General features: G+C 46.6%; 1 protein-coding gene across 1 annotated transcript in view; it reads right to left on the reverse strand.

The window, feature by feature from the left end:
• Positions 1-15,045, reverse strand: part of NOP14 (NOP14 nucleolar protein) — a 224,952-nt gene extending 209,907 nt beyond the window's left edge. The window contains 1 exon segment of the mRNA XM_030191134.1: positions 14,544-15,045. Within this exon segment, the coding sequence (XP_030046994.1) occupies positions 14,544-14,717 (174 nt within the window). The 5' untranslated portion in view covers positions 14,718-15,045.
• Positions 15,046-16,035: the final 990 nt, after the last annotated feature.

The raw sequence follows: 16,035 nt of genomic DNA on the forward strand, positions 1-16,035 counted from the left end.
ATCCGCCTACCAGCAGGTGGAGATAGAGAACACTGAAAAACCACAGTGACCCTTGGACAGCTAGCCCCCAACTGCCTTCAGTATTTGAGATTTCCAAAGCAGAGTGAACCATAAAAGTATAATAACAAACTTTCCTCACAGCGAACAATCGCTGCAGAACAGGAGGAATAACCACACAAAAGAGGAGTGAACTGTATTACAGAACATCATGTAGAAATTCTGAGAACTGGTTTCCAACTTCTCCCAATGAGATATATATCTGCATGAAAGATCTGAACAAAAAACAAAGTCAGGGAGGGATCATGGATTCATCTGCTGTGACTAAAGGAAAGAAAATTACCAAGGTAAGAACCTACCGTATTTTTCGGACTATAAGACGCACCGGACCATAAGAGGCACCTAGGTTTTAGAGGAGGGAAATAGGAAAAAAAAAATTTTCCTCTTTCCCTCCTCTAAAACCTAGGTGCTTTGCTCCGGTGCGTCTTGTCCGGGTTTCGGACCTCCGTTCCAGTACTTACATGATTCCATGTGCCCTGGTGGTCTAGTGACGTCGGGGCAGGAAAGAGCCCCCTCTTTCCTGCCCATCGCGCTGCTCTCCGTGCTCCTCAATGCTTTCTGACGGTCTCGGCGAGATTCAAAATCATTTTGAATCTCGCCGAGACCGTCAGAAAGCATTGAGGAGCACGGAGAGCAGCGCGATGGGCAGGAAAGAGGGGGCTCTTTCCTGCCCCGACGTCACTAGACCACCAGGGCACATGGAATCATGTAAGTACTGGAACGGAGGTTCGAAAACGCTACCTTCGGACTATAAGACGCACCCCCCATTTTCCTCCCAAATTTGGGGGAAAAAAGTGCGTCTTATAGTCCGAAAAATACGGTAATTTTCCCTTCCTTGTCATCAGCAGCAGATGAATCCATTAACTGATGGGATGTACCAAAGCACTCCCTAAGTAGGGTGGGAACAGGCCACACCGAGAGCAAGCACCTGTGCTCCAAAAATCGTGTCCTGCTTCGCTGCAACATCCAGCCTGTAATGCCGGACAAATGAGATCTGAGAAGCCCAAGTAGCCGCACTACAGATCTCTTGAAGAAAGAGTGCACCCGTTTCAGCCCACGAGGAGGAAATCGCTCTCGTGGAATGTGCCTTAAACGCTTCAGGCGGAGACCGCCCTGAAAGCAAATATGCAGAAAAATGACTTCCTTGAGCCAACGAGCTATAGTGGCCTTAGACGCCGGACCCCCGCGTCGAGGACCTAACAACCATACAAAAAGGTGATCAGAAGTCCTGAAGTCATTTGACATCTGTAGATACTGCAACAGCGCCCTGCGGACATCCAAAAGATGTAACTGCCCAAAGGAGTCCAGGAAATCTTCCCTAGAAAAGGAAGGAAGAAAAATGGGCTGGTTCAGGTGAAACGCTGAAACCACTTTAGGCAGGAAGGAAGGCACAGCATGTACCGTTACTCTGGACTCCGAAAATTGTAGAAAAGGGTCCCGACAGGACAGCGCCTGCAGTTCAGATACGCGTCTAGTCGATGTCATGGCCACCAAAAAGACTGCCTCGAGAGTCACATCCTTCTCCGAAGCTCACTTAAGCGGCTCCAAGGGCGAACACTGGACAGCCTTCAACACCAGCCCCAGGTTCCAGGCCGGACATAGCGACCGGACAGGAGGACGGAGCCAAAGCACCCCTCTGAGAAATCGGGCAATGTCCAGATGAGCAGCAAGGGACAAGCCAGAGCCTTTCCCTCGAAAGCATGCCAATGCTGCCACTTGGACCCACAGGGAATTGTAAGCCAGGCCTTTTTGTAAACCATCCTGCAAAAAGTCCAGCACCAGCGAGACCATAGCCCACGTGGGAGTGATCGCCATTGAAACACACCACGCCTCAAACTTGCGTCAGATCTGAGCATAAGCTGCGGAGGTGGACCGCTTGTGGGCCTGCAAGAGAGTGGAAATGACCTTGTTAGAATAGCCCTTGTCTCTCAATTGCGCCCTCCCAAGAGCCAGGCCGTAAGACCAAACCGCCAGGGATCCTCCATAGACACCGGACCCTGAACCAACAGGTTCAGCACCAGGGGCAAATGCAATGGAGCCTCCACCATCATCCGACGGAGATCCGCATACCACGGACGCCTTGGCCAGTCGGGGGCAATAAGAATCACCAATCCCTGGTGTAGACGAATCTGAAGGACTCGCCCTATCAAGGGCCAAGGAGGGAACACATACAGGAGGCCAGTGGGCCAGGGTTCAGCCAGTGCTTCCAACCCTGCCGAGAGAGGATCTCTCCTTCTGCTGAAAAGCGAGGCACTTTGGCGTTTGCAATTGACGCCATGAGATCCATTCCGGGTGTCCCCCATTTGGCACAAATCTGAAGAAAAACTTCTGCCAGTTCCCATTCCGCCGGGTCGATTTGATGCCTGCTGAGAAAATCGGCTTGCACGTTGCTCTGACCTGCTATGTGAGCTGCCGACAGAAGCTGCACGTGAAGCTCGGCCCAGTGGCAAATCTGCGCAGCCTCTGCGGCCAGGGCCCTGCACTGAGTGCCGCCCTAACGATTTATGTATGCCACCGATGTTGTGTTGTCTGACAGGACCCGGACAGCAAGCCCCTTCAGGGTCTTTTGAAAGTCCATAAGAGCCTGGAATATCGCTCTCAGTTCCAAGCGATTGATGGACCACCCCGCTTCCACAGTAGTCCACTGACCCTGAGCATAGCTTCCTGGCAATGCGCTCCCTAGCCCAAAAGGCTGGCATCTGTTATCACCAGGCACCAAGAAGGAAGCGCAAGCGGCATTCCTTGGCGCAGCACCTTTCGGGGAGCCACCACTCCACACTGAGCCGAGCCGCAGGGAGCCACGTTAGTCTGCGTTGATATTCCTGGGAAATCGGAGACCACTGTTGAAGCAGGGCGATCTGCAAAGGCCTCATATGAGCTCTCGCACATTAATTGATTTGATTTGCTTACTTTATTTTTTGTCTATTAGATTGTAAGCTCTTTGAGCAGGGACTGTCTTTCTTCTATGTTTGTGCAGCGCTGCGTACGCCTTGTAGCGCTATAGAAATGCTAAATAGTAGTAGTAGTACTCTCGCCCAAGGAACCACCTCATAGTAACATAGTAGATGACGGCAGAAAAAGACCTGCACGGTCCATCCAGTCTGCCCAAGAAGATAAATTCATATGTGCTACTTTTTTTATTTGTACTGTCCTCTTCAGTGCACAGACCGTGTAAGTCTGGCCAGCCCTATCCCCGCCTCCCAACCACCAACCCCGCCTCCCAACCACCAGCTCTGGCACAGACCGTATAAGTCTGCCCAGCACTATCCCTGCCTCCCACCACTGGCTCTGGCACAGACCGTATAAGTCTGCCAAGCACTATCCCCGCCGCCCAACCACCAGCCCCGGCACAGACCGTATAAGTCTGCCCAGCACTAGTCCCGCCTCCCAACCACCAGCCCCAGCACAGACCGTATAAGTCTGCCCAGCACTAGTCCCGCCTCCCAACCACCAGCCCCAGCACAGATCGTATATGTCTGCCCAGCACTAGCCCCGCCTCCCAACCACCAGCTCTGCCACCCATTCTAGGCTAAGCTCCTGAGGATCCCTTCCTTTTGCACAGGATTCCTTTATGTTTATCCCACGCATGTTTGAATTCCATTACCGTTTTCATCTCCACCACCTCCCGCGGGAGGGCATTCCAAGCATCCACCACCCTCTCCGTGAAAAAATACTTCCTGACATTCCTCTTGAGTCTGCCCCCTTCAATCTCATTTCATGCCCTCTCGTTCTACCGCCTTCCCATCTCCGGAAAAGGTTCGTTTGCGGATTAATACCTTTCAAATATTTGAACGTCTGTATCATATCACCCCTGTTCCTCCTTTTCTCCAGGGTATACATGTTCAGGTCCGCAAGTCTCTCCTCATATGTCTTGTAACGCAAATCCCATACCATCCTCGTAGCTTTTCTTTGCACCGCTTTAATTCTTTTTACATCCTTATCAAGATACGGCCTCCAAAACTGAACACAATACTCCAGGTGGGGCCTCACCAACGACTTGTACAGGGGCATCAACACCTCTTTTCTTCTGCTGGTCACACCTCTCTCTATACAGCCTAGTAACTTTCTAGTGACGGCCACCTCCAAGGTGGCCGTCGTCGACCCCAGCAGCTGGACAAAGTCCCAAGCTCGCAGGCGAGGCATGCGCAGGAGCAGACGGACCCGATTCTGAAGCTTGTACCGCCTTTGGTCAGGGAGAAAGACAAACCCCGAGGCCGTGTCGAACCGGACCCCCAAATACTTGAGAGACTGCGAGGGGGTTAGGTGACTTTTGGGTATATTGACCACCCAGCCCAACGCCTGTCACCACTCTGGCCGTGGCAAAACGACTTTCGGTTGCCAAATCCGCTCTGATGAGCCAGTCGTCGAGATAAGGGTGAACTTTGATACCCTCTCGCCTGAGGCAGGCAGCTACAACCACCATTACTTTGGAGAAGGTACGGGGAGCTGTGGCTAGGCTGAAAGGCAAGGCCCCAAATTGGAAATGTTGTCCCAACACCGCAAACTGGAGAAACCACTGATGCGAGGGCCAGATAGGAATGTGCAAAAACGCTTCTTTTAGGTCCAGAGACATGAGAAACTCTCCTGGCTGTACCGCCACAATGACGGAGCGCAGGGTTTCCATGCGAAACTGTTGTACTCTGAGTGCCTCGTTGACTCTTCGTAAGTCGAGGATCGGTCTGAAAGACCCGCCTTTTCGAGGTACAACAAAATAAATGGAATAGCGGCCGTGTTCGGCGGGAGGCACCGGGATCACCGCTCCGAGGTGCAGCAACACTCTTGTAAGGTCTCCTCTACCACCGCCCGTTTTACAGCAGTGCCGCATCGAGACTCCACAAACACGTCTCTCACCGGGGCACCGAATTCCAGTCAGTAACCTTCTCTGATCAGGTCCAGGACCCACTGATCCAAGGTAATCTTGGTCCACTCCTCTAGAAAGAGGGAAAGACATCCTCCTACTGCAGGCATGGAGGAGTGGACCGGCGTCCCATCATTGTGGAGGACACCCCTGAACTCCTGGCCTAGAACCGGCCCCTGCGGAATGTTTGTTCGAGCAAAAGGAGTTCCTCTGCTGAAAACTGGCACTTTGAGAAAACCCAGCAGAGCGCCCTGGGCGATATCTGTGAGCTTCACGGAAGTGAGGTCTGGAAGAGGAGGGAAACACAGAACCCTTGGAAGAAGGCCTCGGTCTATCCTCAGGCAACCGTTGGGGCTTAGAGTCCCCCAGGTGTTTCACAATCTTCTCCAATTCCTCTCCAAATAAAAGGAGGCCCCGAAAGGGTAACCTCACCAGCCTTTGCTTAGAGGCTATGTCAGCCACCCAATGCCGCAGCCAAAGAAGGCGGTGGGCCGAAATGGCCACAGACATCTGTTTAGCTGAAGCTCTGACCAGATCATAAAGGGCGTCAGCCAAAAATGACAGGGCCGACTCCATCCGCGGGGCAACCTCAGAGAGGGGACCCGCACCATCGGCGGGCTGTTCCACCGCCTGTTGTAGCTAGGAAATCCATGCCCTGGCTGCATAGGAACTGCAAATAGACACGCTTAAGGAAAGGCCCGCAATTTCAAAGGATCGCTTCAGCGCGGACTCCAGCCGTCGGTCCTGCATGTCTTTCAAAGCGACCCCTCCCTCTACTGAGAGAGTGGTCTTTTTTGTCACCACAGTGACCAACGCATCCACTTTAGGCAACCCCAAAGGGGCCAAGTGCGCCTCACTCAGAGGGTAAAGCTGACCCATAGCCCTGGCCACTTTCAAAGGCCCATCGGGGTCAGACCATTGAGCTGAAATAAGCTCTTGGATGGAATCATGCACCGGAAAGGCCCGAGTAGGCTTCTTAGTACTCGCCATCCTAAGATTAACAGAGGAGGCCTCGCCTTCAACAGGATCAATCGAGAGGGCCTGCAAGGCATCAGTAATGAGAGCTGGCAGCTCGTCGCAGTGGAAAATCCGGACCGCATTGGGATCATCCAAAACCAGTGGCAAAGACACCCTCCTCTGGATCATCCGTCCCTGAGGGCCTGCCAGATCCCTCAGACTCCCCACAGCCAGATCATGGGGGGGAAAAGGATATGCGCCACTTTCAGACGGGGAATTTACCCGTCTATGTTTAGCGTGTTTCCAATGCTCAGGGGAGGAAATAACATCTGAAGCCATCTCCGGGGCATCAACACCCGGAGGGAACCTGGAAGCAACGCAGTGTCAGACACCTGCGGCAGAGCTCTTTTCAGCATGAAAGCCTTATGCATTAAAAGCACAAACTCAGGGAAGAAAAACTCACCCTGACCCTCCACCTCCGAATTAGGAGAAACGGATGTTGGAGCTCCTCTGGAAGCCTCTAAACAAGGCGTCCCCCTGCACTCAGAGTCCTCTGCAACCGCAAGGGTCGAGACATGCGGCGCTTCCAAAATGGCGCCCGCTGCCAGCTCCATCGAGCGGGAAGAAACATCGCTCGCCATGCTTGTACTAGCGCAAGCGTCTAAGGAGCACACTTTACACAGCCCTGCTGCTGATCTGCGTTTACCACAACGGGAGCAGCGCTTAACTCCCCCAGCAGCCATCGCCCGACTGAACGGGAATATAGCAATAAAATGGCGGCTTCACACCAAAACTTACCCCGATCAGAACGGCGTCCGCGGGACCTCCCTGGAGGAGCTGGGCACCACTCCAATTCCTAACCTGTCACCTGCTTGTAACCTTTGTCTTCCTCTCTTCAATAGTCCCTTTCCCTATGTGTCCTATCATGTCTGTTCTTCCCTTATTTGTCCTGTCTATCTGTCCTGATTTAGATTGTAAGCTCTTTTGAGCAGGGACTGTCTTCTCTTCATGTTCAATTGTGAAGAACTGCATATGACTGGTAGCGCTATAGAAATGATTTGTAGTAGTAATAGTATAAGACCGAGTCAACGAGCTCCAGTCAAGCTGCACAGAACCAGAATCTCTGGGAAAAGTCTCAGAAGAGCCACGCAGTAAAAGCGCGCTCTTTTTTTTTTTTTTTTTAACGCTGTGAGGAAAGCTGGAGGCAGGCAGCAACAGAGGGACTCCGGGAGGCAGGGGGAATGGGTAAGGCAGGGAAAGGGCAAACCTATATGCCTTTAAAGTGGGCACCACCAGCCACAACACCCCTGCTCAACTGGCAAAGCACAGGAGCCACCCCAGGCAGTCTTAAATCCAGGAGCTGATCAAGCTATGTCCACACCTGCTGGGAGACAGAGAAATACTGAAGGCAGTTGGGGGCTAGCCGTCCAAGGGTCACTGTGGTTTTTCAGTGTTCTCTATCTCCACCTGCTGGTAGGCGGATACAACCCATCAGTTAATGGATTCATCTACTGCTGATGACAAGGAAGAACATACACTCAACACATGGAAACAAACCCAAAGAAAATACAATACGCAATAAGACCAAAAGATCATACTATAAAACTAAAATAGGGACAGATTACAAAGGCTCAAAGAAATAATACCAACTCGTGAACAAACTCCTAGACACCACCTTGGTCAGTACAACAAATACAGACATCCCATCCGCAGACAAACTTGCTAAGTACTTCAATGATAAAATTGTAAGCCTACGCAACACCAATATCGAAAACTTCCTTAATGAGTTAGACCCAACCTTTGGAGAATACCCAGCTGACGAACCTGGTCAAACTTCGCTCTCCTTACCATCAAAACCGTTACCCAGGCGATTAGTAGGTTCTCCAACACTCACTGTAAACTAGATACCTGTCCCAGCTACCTAATAAAATCCACCCCTGACCGCTTCATTGCAGACCTCACATCCCACCTAAACTACATGCTTCAGCAAGGCCTCTTCTCTAAGGAAAATGGTAATATCCTACTCACCCCAATACCAAAAGATACCAAGAAAAATACAAATGAAATCACTAACTACCATCCAGTAGCATCTATCCCACTGGTAATCAAACTGATAGAAAGCTTGGTAACCAAACAACTTACTGATTACATAAACAAATTCTCAATACTACACGAATCACAATCAGGATTTCGCCCCCTCCACAGCACTGAAACAGTACTAATTACTCTCCTAGCCAAATTCAAGCAGGAAATAGCAACAGGCAAAAGCATCCTTCTCCTCCAAGTCGACATGTCTAGTGCATTCTACATGGTAAACCATAATATACTACTAAGACTACTAGACTTCTTCGGGATTGGTGGAAATATACTTAGCTGGAGCAAGGGTTTCCTAACCACAAGAACATATCAAGTGAAATCAAACTCAAACATATTTTCACCGTGGAAAGCAGACTGCGGACTACCTCAAGGATCACCGTTATCACCGATCCTCTTCAACCTAATGATGACCCCACTAGCCAAGTCCTTATCCAACCAAGGCCTCAACCCTTTCATCTATGCAGACGATATAACAATATACATTCCTTATAAACACAAACTGACAGAAAATCACCAATGAAATCAAGCTCAGCTTGAACATTATGGACTCATGGGCAAATGCATTTCAACTAAAACTCAATAAAGAAAACACACACTGTCTCATCCTCTCATCCCAATACAGCGCAGACAACTCCACAATTATCAACACCTGAGACTACACCCTCCCTATCTCAGACAGCCTGAAAATCCTCGGCGTTACATCGGACCGTAACTTAACACTAGAGAGCCAAGTGAAATCCACAACAAAGAAAATGTTCCACTCCATGTGGAAACTCAAACGCATGGAAACATTTCACAACCTGATACAATCAATAGTACTGAGCCACATCTCTCTATATAAAAGGCAAAACCAACGTTCTATGAAGCCTCCAGCCGGAAGTGTGAAGGGGGCGAGATATCCGGTTTCCCTATGAGTGTCTGCCCCGCCCTCTCTGTAACACAGTCAGTGAATGAAAACAGCAGAGCACGAAATCAAATCGCTGGCTCTGTAACAGTGAAGGACTCAGAGGGGAGAGAGGCCAGAGGGCAGGGACACACACACTCCCACATGCACACAGAAGAAAACATTGCTAGCCCCCGTTTCATTTGCATCAGAAACGGGGCTTTTTCACTAGTAGACTACTATAATGGAATTTATACGGGATGCAAAGAACAAATTTTAAAGAAGCTTCAGACAGCCCAAAAAACGGCAGCCAGGTTTATATTTGGAAAAACGCGATTTGAAAGCGCAAAAGCCCTCTGCGAAAAACTACACTGGCTCCCAATCAAAGAACGTATTGCCTTCAAAATCTGTACCTTGGTTCACAAAATTATCTACGGTGAAGCCCCGGGATACATGACAGACCTCATTGACCTACCAACCAGAAACACATCTAAATCAACACGAACATATTTAAACCTGCTTTACCCAAGCTGCAAAGGACTTAAATACAAATCAACTTACGCATCCAGTTTTTCCTACATAAGCACACAACTGTGGAACGTATTACCACAAGCCTTGAAAACAACATACGACCACCTAAACTTCCGGAAATTACTAAAGACTAACCTGTTTGAAAAGGCATACCCTACCGATCTAACCAAAATGCCTGATCTCTGCAACACAACTAAAGTAAAGTATGTAATGGACATAACACAACTCTTCCGCCAACTGTTCCACATGAACTTTATATTTGTTCACACTGGAGTCTGTGAACGCCTCTCCAGTACTATGTAAGCCACATTGAGCCTGCAAATAGGTGGGAAAATGTGGGATACAAATGTAACAAATAAATAAATAAGATTAATTAATTAAATTTGCTGATGACACGAAGTTATTCAAAGTGAAAAACTACACTGGTTCCCACTAAAAGAACGTATCACGTTCAAAATCTGCACTCTGGTTCGTAAAATCATCTACGGAGAGGCCCCGGTCTACACGTCAGTCCTCATAGACTTACCACCCAGGAACACTAAAAGATCAGCACGCACATTCCTGAATCTCCACTACCCTAACTGCAAAGGTCTAAAATATAAATTAACATATGCATCCAGCTTCTCCTACATAAGCACACAGCTATGGCATGCACTACCACTCGCCGTGAGAAAAATCCATGACCTAACTAACTTCAGGAGATCACTGAAGACCAGCCTGTTCAAAAAGGCATACCACAACGATACATCTTAACTATCAGACAACGAAACTCAAGCCTGAACTAGATAAAACCTAACTCTCTATACTCGACTACAAAAGTCTACTCTACCACAAATGAACTTTAACGCAATTACCACTCTATCTTTAATCTCGAATATGAACTCTTTATATTTGATTGCTTAACCTAAAATGTCAATCATAATCCCTAATGCAATACCACTTGTATCTCTCACTCCGGAAATGGCAATCGCCAAGACGGAACAATGTAAGCCACATTGAGCCTGCAAATAGGTGGGAAAATGTGGGATACAAATGCAACAAATAATAATAATAATAAATCGCGAGAGGATTGTGAAAAATTACAAGAGGGCCTTATGAGACTGGAAGACTGGGCATCTAAATGGCAGATGACGTTTAATGTGAGCAAGTGCAAAGTGGGATAATGTGAGCAAGTGCAAAGTGGGATGCATGTGGGAAAGAGGAAACCAAACTATAGCTACGTAATGCAAGGTTCCACGTTAGGAGTCGCCGATCAAGAAAGGGATCTCGTTGAAACCCTCTGCTCAGTGTGCTGCAGTGGCTAAGAAAGCAAATAGAATGTTAGGTATTATTAGGAAAGGAATGGAAAACAAAAGTGAGGACGTTATAATGCCTTTGTATTGGCCCTTGGTGCGACTGCACCTCGAATATTCTGTTCAATTCTGGTCGCTGCATATCAAAAAAGATATAGTGGAATTAGAAAAGGTAGAGAGAAGGGCAATGAAAATGATAAAGGGGATGGGACGACTCCTCTATGAGGAAAGGCTGAAGCATCTAGGGTTCTTCAGCTTGGAGAAAAGACGACTGAGGAGAGATATAATAGAGAAATATAAAATAATAAGTGGAGTGGAGTGGAATGGGTAGACATGAATCGTTTGTTTACGCTTTCCAAAAATACTAGGACTAGGGGTAATGCGATGAAGCTACAAAGTAGTAAATTTAAAATGAATCAGAGAAAATCTTTCTTCACTTGACGTGTAATTAAACTCTGGAATTCGTTGCCACAGAATGTGGTAAAAGCAGTTAGCTTAGTGGGGGTTTAAAAAAGGCCTGGACAGCTTCCTAAAGGAAAAGCCCATAGACCATTATTAAATTGACTTGGGGGAAATCCACTGCTTATTTCTGGGATAAGCAGCATAAAATGTATTGAACTTTTTCGGGATCTGGCCAGGTATTTGTAACCTAGATTGGACACTGCTGGGAACAGGATGCTGGGCTTGATGAATCCTTGGTCTGTACCAGTATGGCAATACTTATATACTTAACATAAGGACTGGGGTTGAAGAGAGATGCAAAAATAAAGTAGGATAACACTTTTCAAGTTCAAAAAACACTTTCTCAAGGTTACAAAGTTTTCTTTTAAAAAAAAAAAAAAGGTCTATGCCCTTGAACAGACTCAATATAATTCTACAAAAGTGAAGCACAGTCGAATTTTTATTTATTTTACTTATTTGGAAATTGCTCACACCTTTTTCAGTAGTAGTTCAAGGTGAGTTACATTCAGGTACACTGGGTATTTCTTTGTCCCTGGAGGGCTCACAATCTAGTTTTGTACCCGAGGCAATGGAAGTGACTTGCCCAAGATCACAAGGAGCAGCAGTGGATTTCAACCAGCCACCTCTGGACGTGAAGATGGATATTCTAACCACTATGCCACTCCACTGTATGTGAACTATCAAAACATCTTTCTTTGGTTTAGGTCTTCAGTATAAAGTAGAAATAAAAATTTGAATAGGCATACCTGTATAATGTGGCGAATTCTGATAAAACTCCAGCTAAACTCAAAAGGGCTAAGCAAACAAAAAATAAAAGCCTCATGATTAGCTACTACCAAAGAATAAATATATATAAAAAAGAAAGCCCACAAAAATATTCACAAAAGGGCATTACACACCCCTTAGGCATGCCCCTACAGCGGCACACCTCAGAATCGACACACAAATCCCAGCAGGAATTATGTCGCAGTCAGAGCGGGGCACAGAACGCCAATCCACCAGTCACTTTACCCAACTTCTAACATCAACATATGAACGGCAAAAAAGCAGGGACAAGGATGTCTGTCTGGTAGCATTCTTAAAAGAATGGCCACACAGACATTCCTACGGAGCAGAGGAGCAGCCTAGTGATCAGCACAGTGGACTTTAAACTCCACCTTTGCAATTAATCAACCCATTCTCTAGTTTCTCCATATCCATTTTGCTACAATATTGTCAGCCTGTCAACAACTCATTCTGCACCAGGACCAACTTGCTACACACACTGTAACTTAGATCAGTTCCTTATTTCATGCTTAATTACACAACAAACTTGCCTTGAGTTTAGCCAACCATCAAATTATCCCAACTGACTCTGAGGTATATTTTCAAAGCACTTAGACTTACAGAATTCCATAGAAACTCATAGAACTTTGTAAGTCTGGTGCTTTGAAAATTCTACACCATGAATCTTGTTCCCATCATGTATCTCCTTGATCCCTCAGCTATATGGTAAGCCGTATTGCAGAAAATCTTTAGCATCATATCTATGTTAGTTGAATGTTCTAATACACGCTCATTAGGTGTATTATTAGTATTATGCTAACATTGTATTATAGCTCTGATATTTGAATTCTAGTGCTGTTAAATGTATATAATTTTTATACTGTTTCACGGTAGTTCTATTATTAGGTTTCAATTTACTGTTTTCAAGTTTACCTCATTTATTGTACTTATGTTTATTCTTGGTTATTTTACTATTGTTATGCTGTTAACAAAACTGTAAGTTTTATGTTAAACTGTACCTGCTGTACACTGTCTTGGGTGTATCTCTTCATAAAGGCAGTTAAGAAATCCAATAAACTGTAAAGACTCAGTTCAAAGACTCTCCTGCACTGGCAGAAGGACTTTAGAGTTCCAGTTACTAAACGCAATAAGTTATGGATTGCTTATTCGTCCAATAAACAGATGAAATCCAAGAAAAGTAGGGTCTTCCTTGTGGATGCTGGGCTGCTGGTTTAGCTAGCTGTCTAGTAATGCATGTGAACATTCAGTTATGAATGACATGAAATATGGTCATACCACAAAAAAGTGCTACCATAGTCTGTAGGGGTCGTCTTTAAAATACTGAAGTGCTACCTCACAATATCTTATCAGATGCAGTAATGAGGATTTGGACCTTGCCCTCCAATACTGCATATCAAGTGCATTTTGACGTGCTACGTCCCTTATTTTCATTTGTTCTAGGAAACTTAAACTTACCTCTTTCTTACAGAATCTTTGCAGGCAGGTATCAAGTCACAACTTTAGGGTTCATTTCACTTAGGGCCATGTTTACTAAGCCACGCTATAGGCGCTCAACTTTTTTGCGCACATAATGCTAGACACCCATAGAAATATATGGGTGTCTCTAGTGTTGGTGCACACTAATTTTTTGCTCACGCTAAAAGGCTAGTGCACCTACAGCGCGTAGTAAACAGGGACCACAATACACTGTCCTTTCTGAGAGCATAACAGAGCTGTTTACAACGTTAAATGCAGGTGAGAATGCGGTTATGTTTTTAAACATATGGTTGAAGTGCGCAAAAGTCCAAGCATTTTCATCTAACATTACCTGTGAAATTACTGACATTTTAAGGTACCCATAATCTTCCCCTGCTAGGTCTGCTTAGGTGTTGAGAAGGTTATCAGTACCCACTGCTCCACAAAGAACTGATTTTCAGTATTCTCCCCAGGACCTTTTGAATGGGCACACCACCCAGCTGATTATACTCTCAGCCCAGCTAAATTAACAGAACATTACTCCCCTGCCCTTACTTGGGTACTCCTTCATGCCACAGAGACAACAAACATTTCTGGGGGCCAACACTAATTTCCCAATTATTGTTTATAGTCCATTGCAACATTTTGGAAATCCATTCCTGTGACTAAGGTTTGCTGAAAACAAAATAAATAAATGACAGAAATAAATAATACTTCTGCTTCAAAGCCAGAGCCACATGTGATCGCTATGGAGTCACTTCAGAGTAGTTTATGGCCCCAATGAAGATACTGGGCTTTAATTTTCTACTAGCACAATTTGGGGTCTTCACATAATTATTTACGAGTATTTTATAGCTTGAATACAGATACTAAAACTAACTCATGTTGTTGTAATATACATCTGATGATGTTCTCTGCAACTATGTGAATATGATGCACTGCGATACAATCATCACCCAGCTACTATTAAAGTTATTTAAAACAACAACAAAAATAAAGTCTGGTTAGAAATAATTCCAGAACTGGACTAGTAGTAAACACCGATATAACAGTCGAATCCCGTTATTTCTTATAACCTACCTCTCACCGCAGCCTGTCTTCTGTATTTGCCCCAAGCGTGCTCGAATGTATCAAAATTCTATTTCTGCCATTCCCTCACACTTACCTTTCTGACAGCTCGGGAGCGAGACACACCAGGTAGCCCCACCTCGTGCTTCCTTTTCTTGCCGAGGACATGAAACTTCTGCCGGTTCACCTTCACCTCGAACGGATTGCTCCTGATAGCCTCCGGGATGCCAGTGCTGGCGCCTCGCCTCCGGCTACCCTGCAGCCGCCCCATAGCCAACAACCTCCGTGTGCCTCACTGGAAAAAGAAAGAAGAGAGACGAAAGAAAAACCTCTTCTCCCTGAACTGCGGAACTCCTTAGCGAAGGAGACACGCGGATCGTGAGACTGACAATCAAGCACGCTCACCAGCCACCACCACGACCGGCATCCAGCCAAATTCCCATAAGTCTCTGTTCACATTATCTTAAGCGTAAGCGGAAACACAAAAGAACACTACTTCCGACAAGGAGGTTAGATTGAGAGAACAGCAGACGGCAAGAGTAAGGGGAGGTTGAAGAAAACTGGAGACGATGTGCCTGTCTCAAGGAGGTTTGATAGACATGAGACGAAGTGAGCCTATCTAGTCCGCTGTAGGCGGAGCTTGCCGCGGTTTTAGTACATCCAAAACAATAGCAAACTGTAGTGGCGTAGCCAGAAGAAGGCAGTTTTTGGGTGGCCCAACAGGTTGTGCGTGGACACTAGACAGTGGTGTGCTGGTAAATGTTTGACAACAGGCTCTCTCCCTGGTCCACTGCTTTTGAGTCCAAACCACTGCTCACTTGCCATAGGTTACCATATGGCTCCAGAAAAAGGAGGATGGATTGAGCAAGCCGGGTTTTACTTTCCATTCAATGGAAAGCAATGGAAGTAAAACCCGGCTTGCTCAATCCGTCCTCCTTTTTCTGGAGCCATATGGTAACCCTTCTCCTTGCCTCTTGTTCTGTCTGTTACCTGTCATATTTAGATTGTAAGCTCTTTGAGCAGGGACTGTCTTTCGCGCTGCGTATGCCTTGTAGCATAGAAGTGATAAGTAGTAGTCCACCTCTGTGCCAGTGGCGTAGCCAAGGGTGGGGTGGGCCCAGGCCCACCCACTTTAGGTTCAGGCCCACCAAGTAGCAGCACACCTATAATGTGGCTGGCAGGGACCCCAAGCCCCACCAGCCAAAAACTCCCAACAACTGTTTGCTGCCGGTTAAAATCTGCTATTTAAAAGGTATACCGGGGAGAGGGGGTGTTTGAAAGACCATATGGCATGCAAGCAAGAGAGGGAGAAACCAAATCACTTGTAGTGTTGCAGGAATGGATGCATGAATTACCCCTATTGTTAGCAGAATCTGTGGTACTTCAGGAGTCAGACAGCACACATCAAAATGAGAGAGAAATCTTCTTTATTTGCCAGCAAACAAAGCAGGACATCAGCATTAAGTCTCTTCTTCTCTTCTCAGCTCTCTTTGTCTCTCTCTCAGCTCTCTGTGTCTTTGTGGCTTCTGTCTCAGCTGCTTCTCTCCTTCTGCTGTCTCTCCCTCTGTCTGTTCCTTCTGCTCTCTTTC

Source organism: Microcaecilia unicolor, chromosome 2, assembly GCF_901765095.1.
Source record: "Microcaecilia unicolor chromosome 2, aMicUni1.1, whole genome shotgun sequence".
Classification (NCBI taxonomy): domain Eukaryota; kingdom Metazoa; phylum Chordata; class Amphibia; order Gymnophiona; family Siphonopidae; genus Microcaecilia; species Microcaecilia unicolor.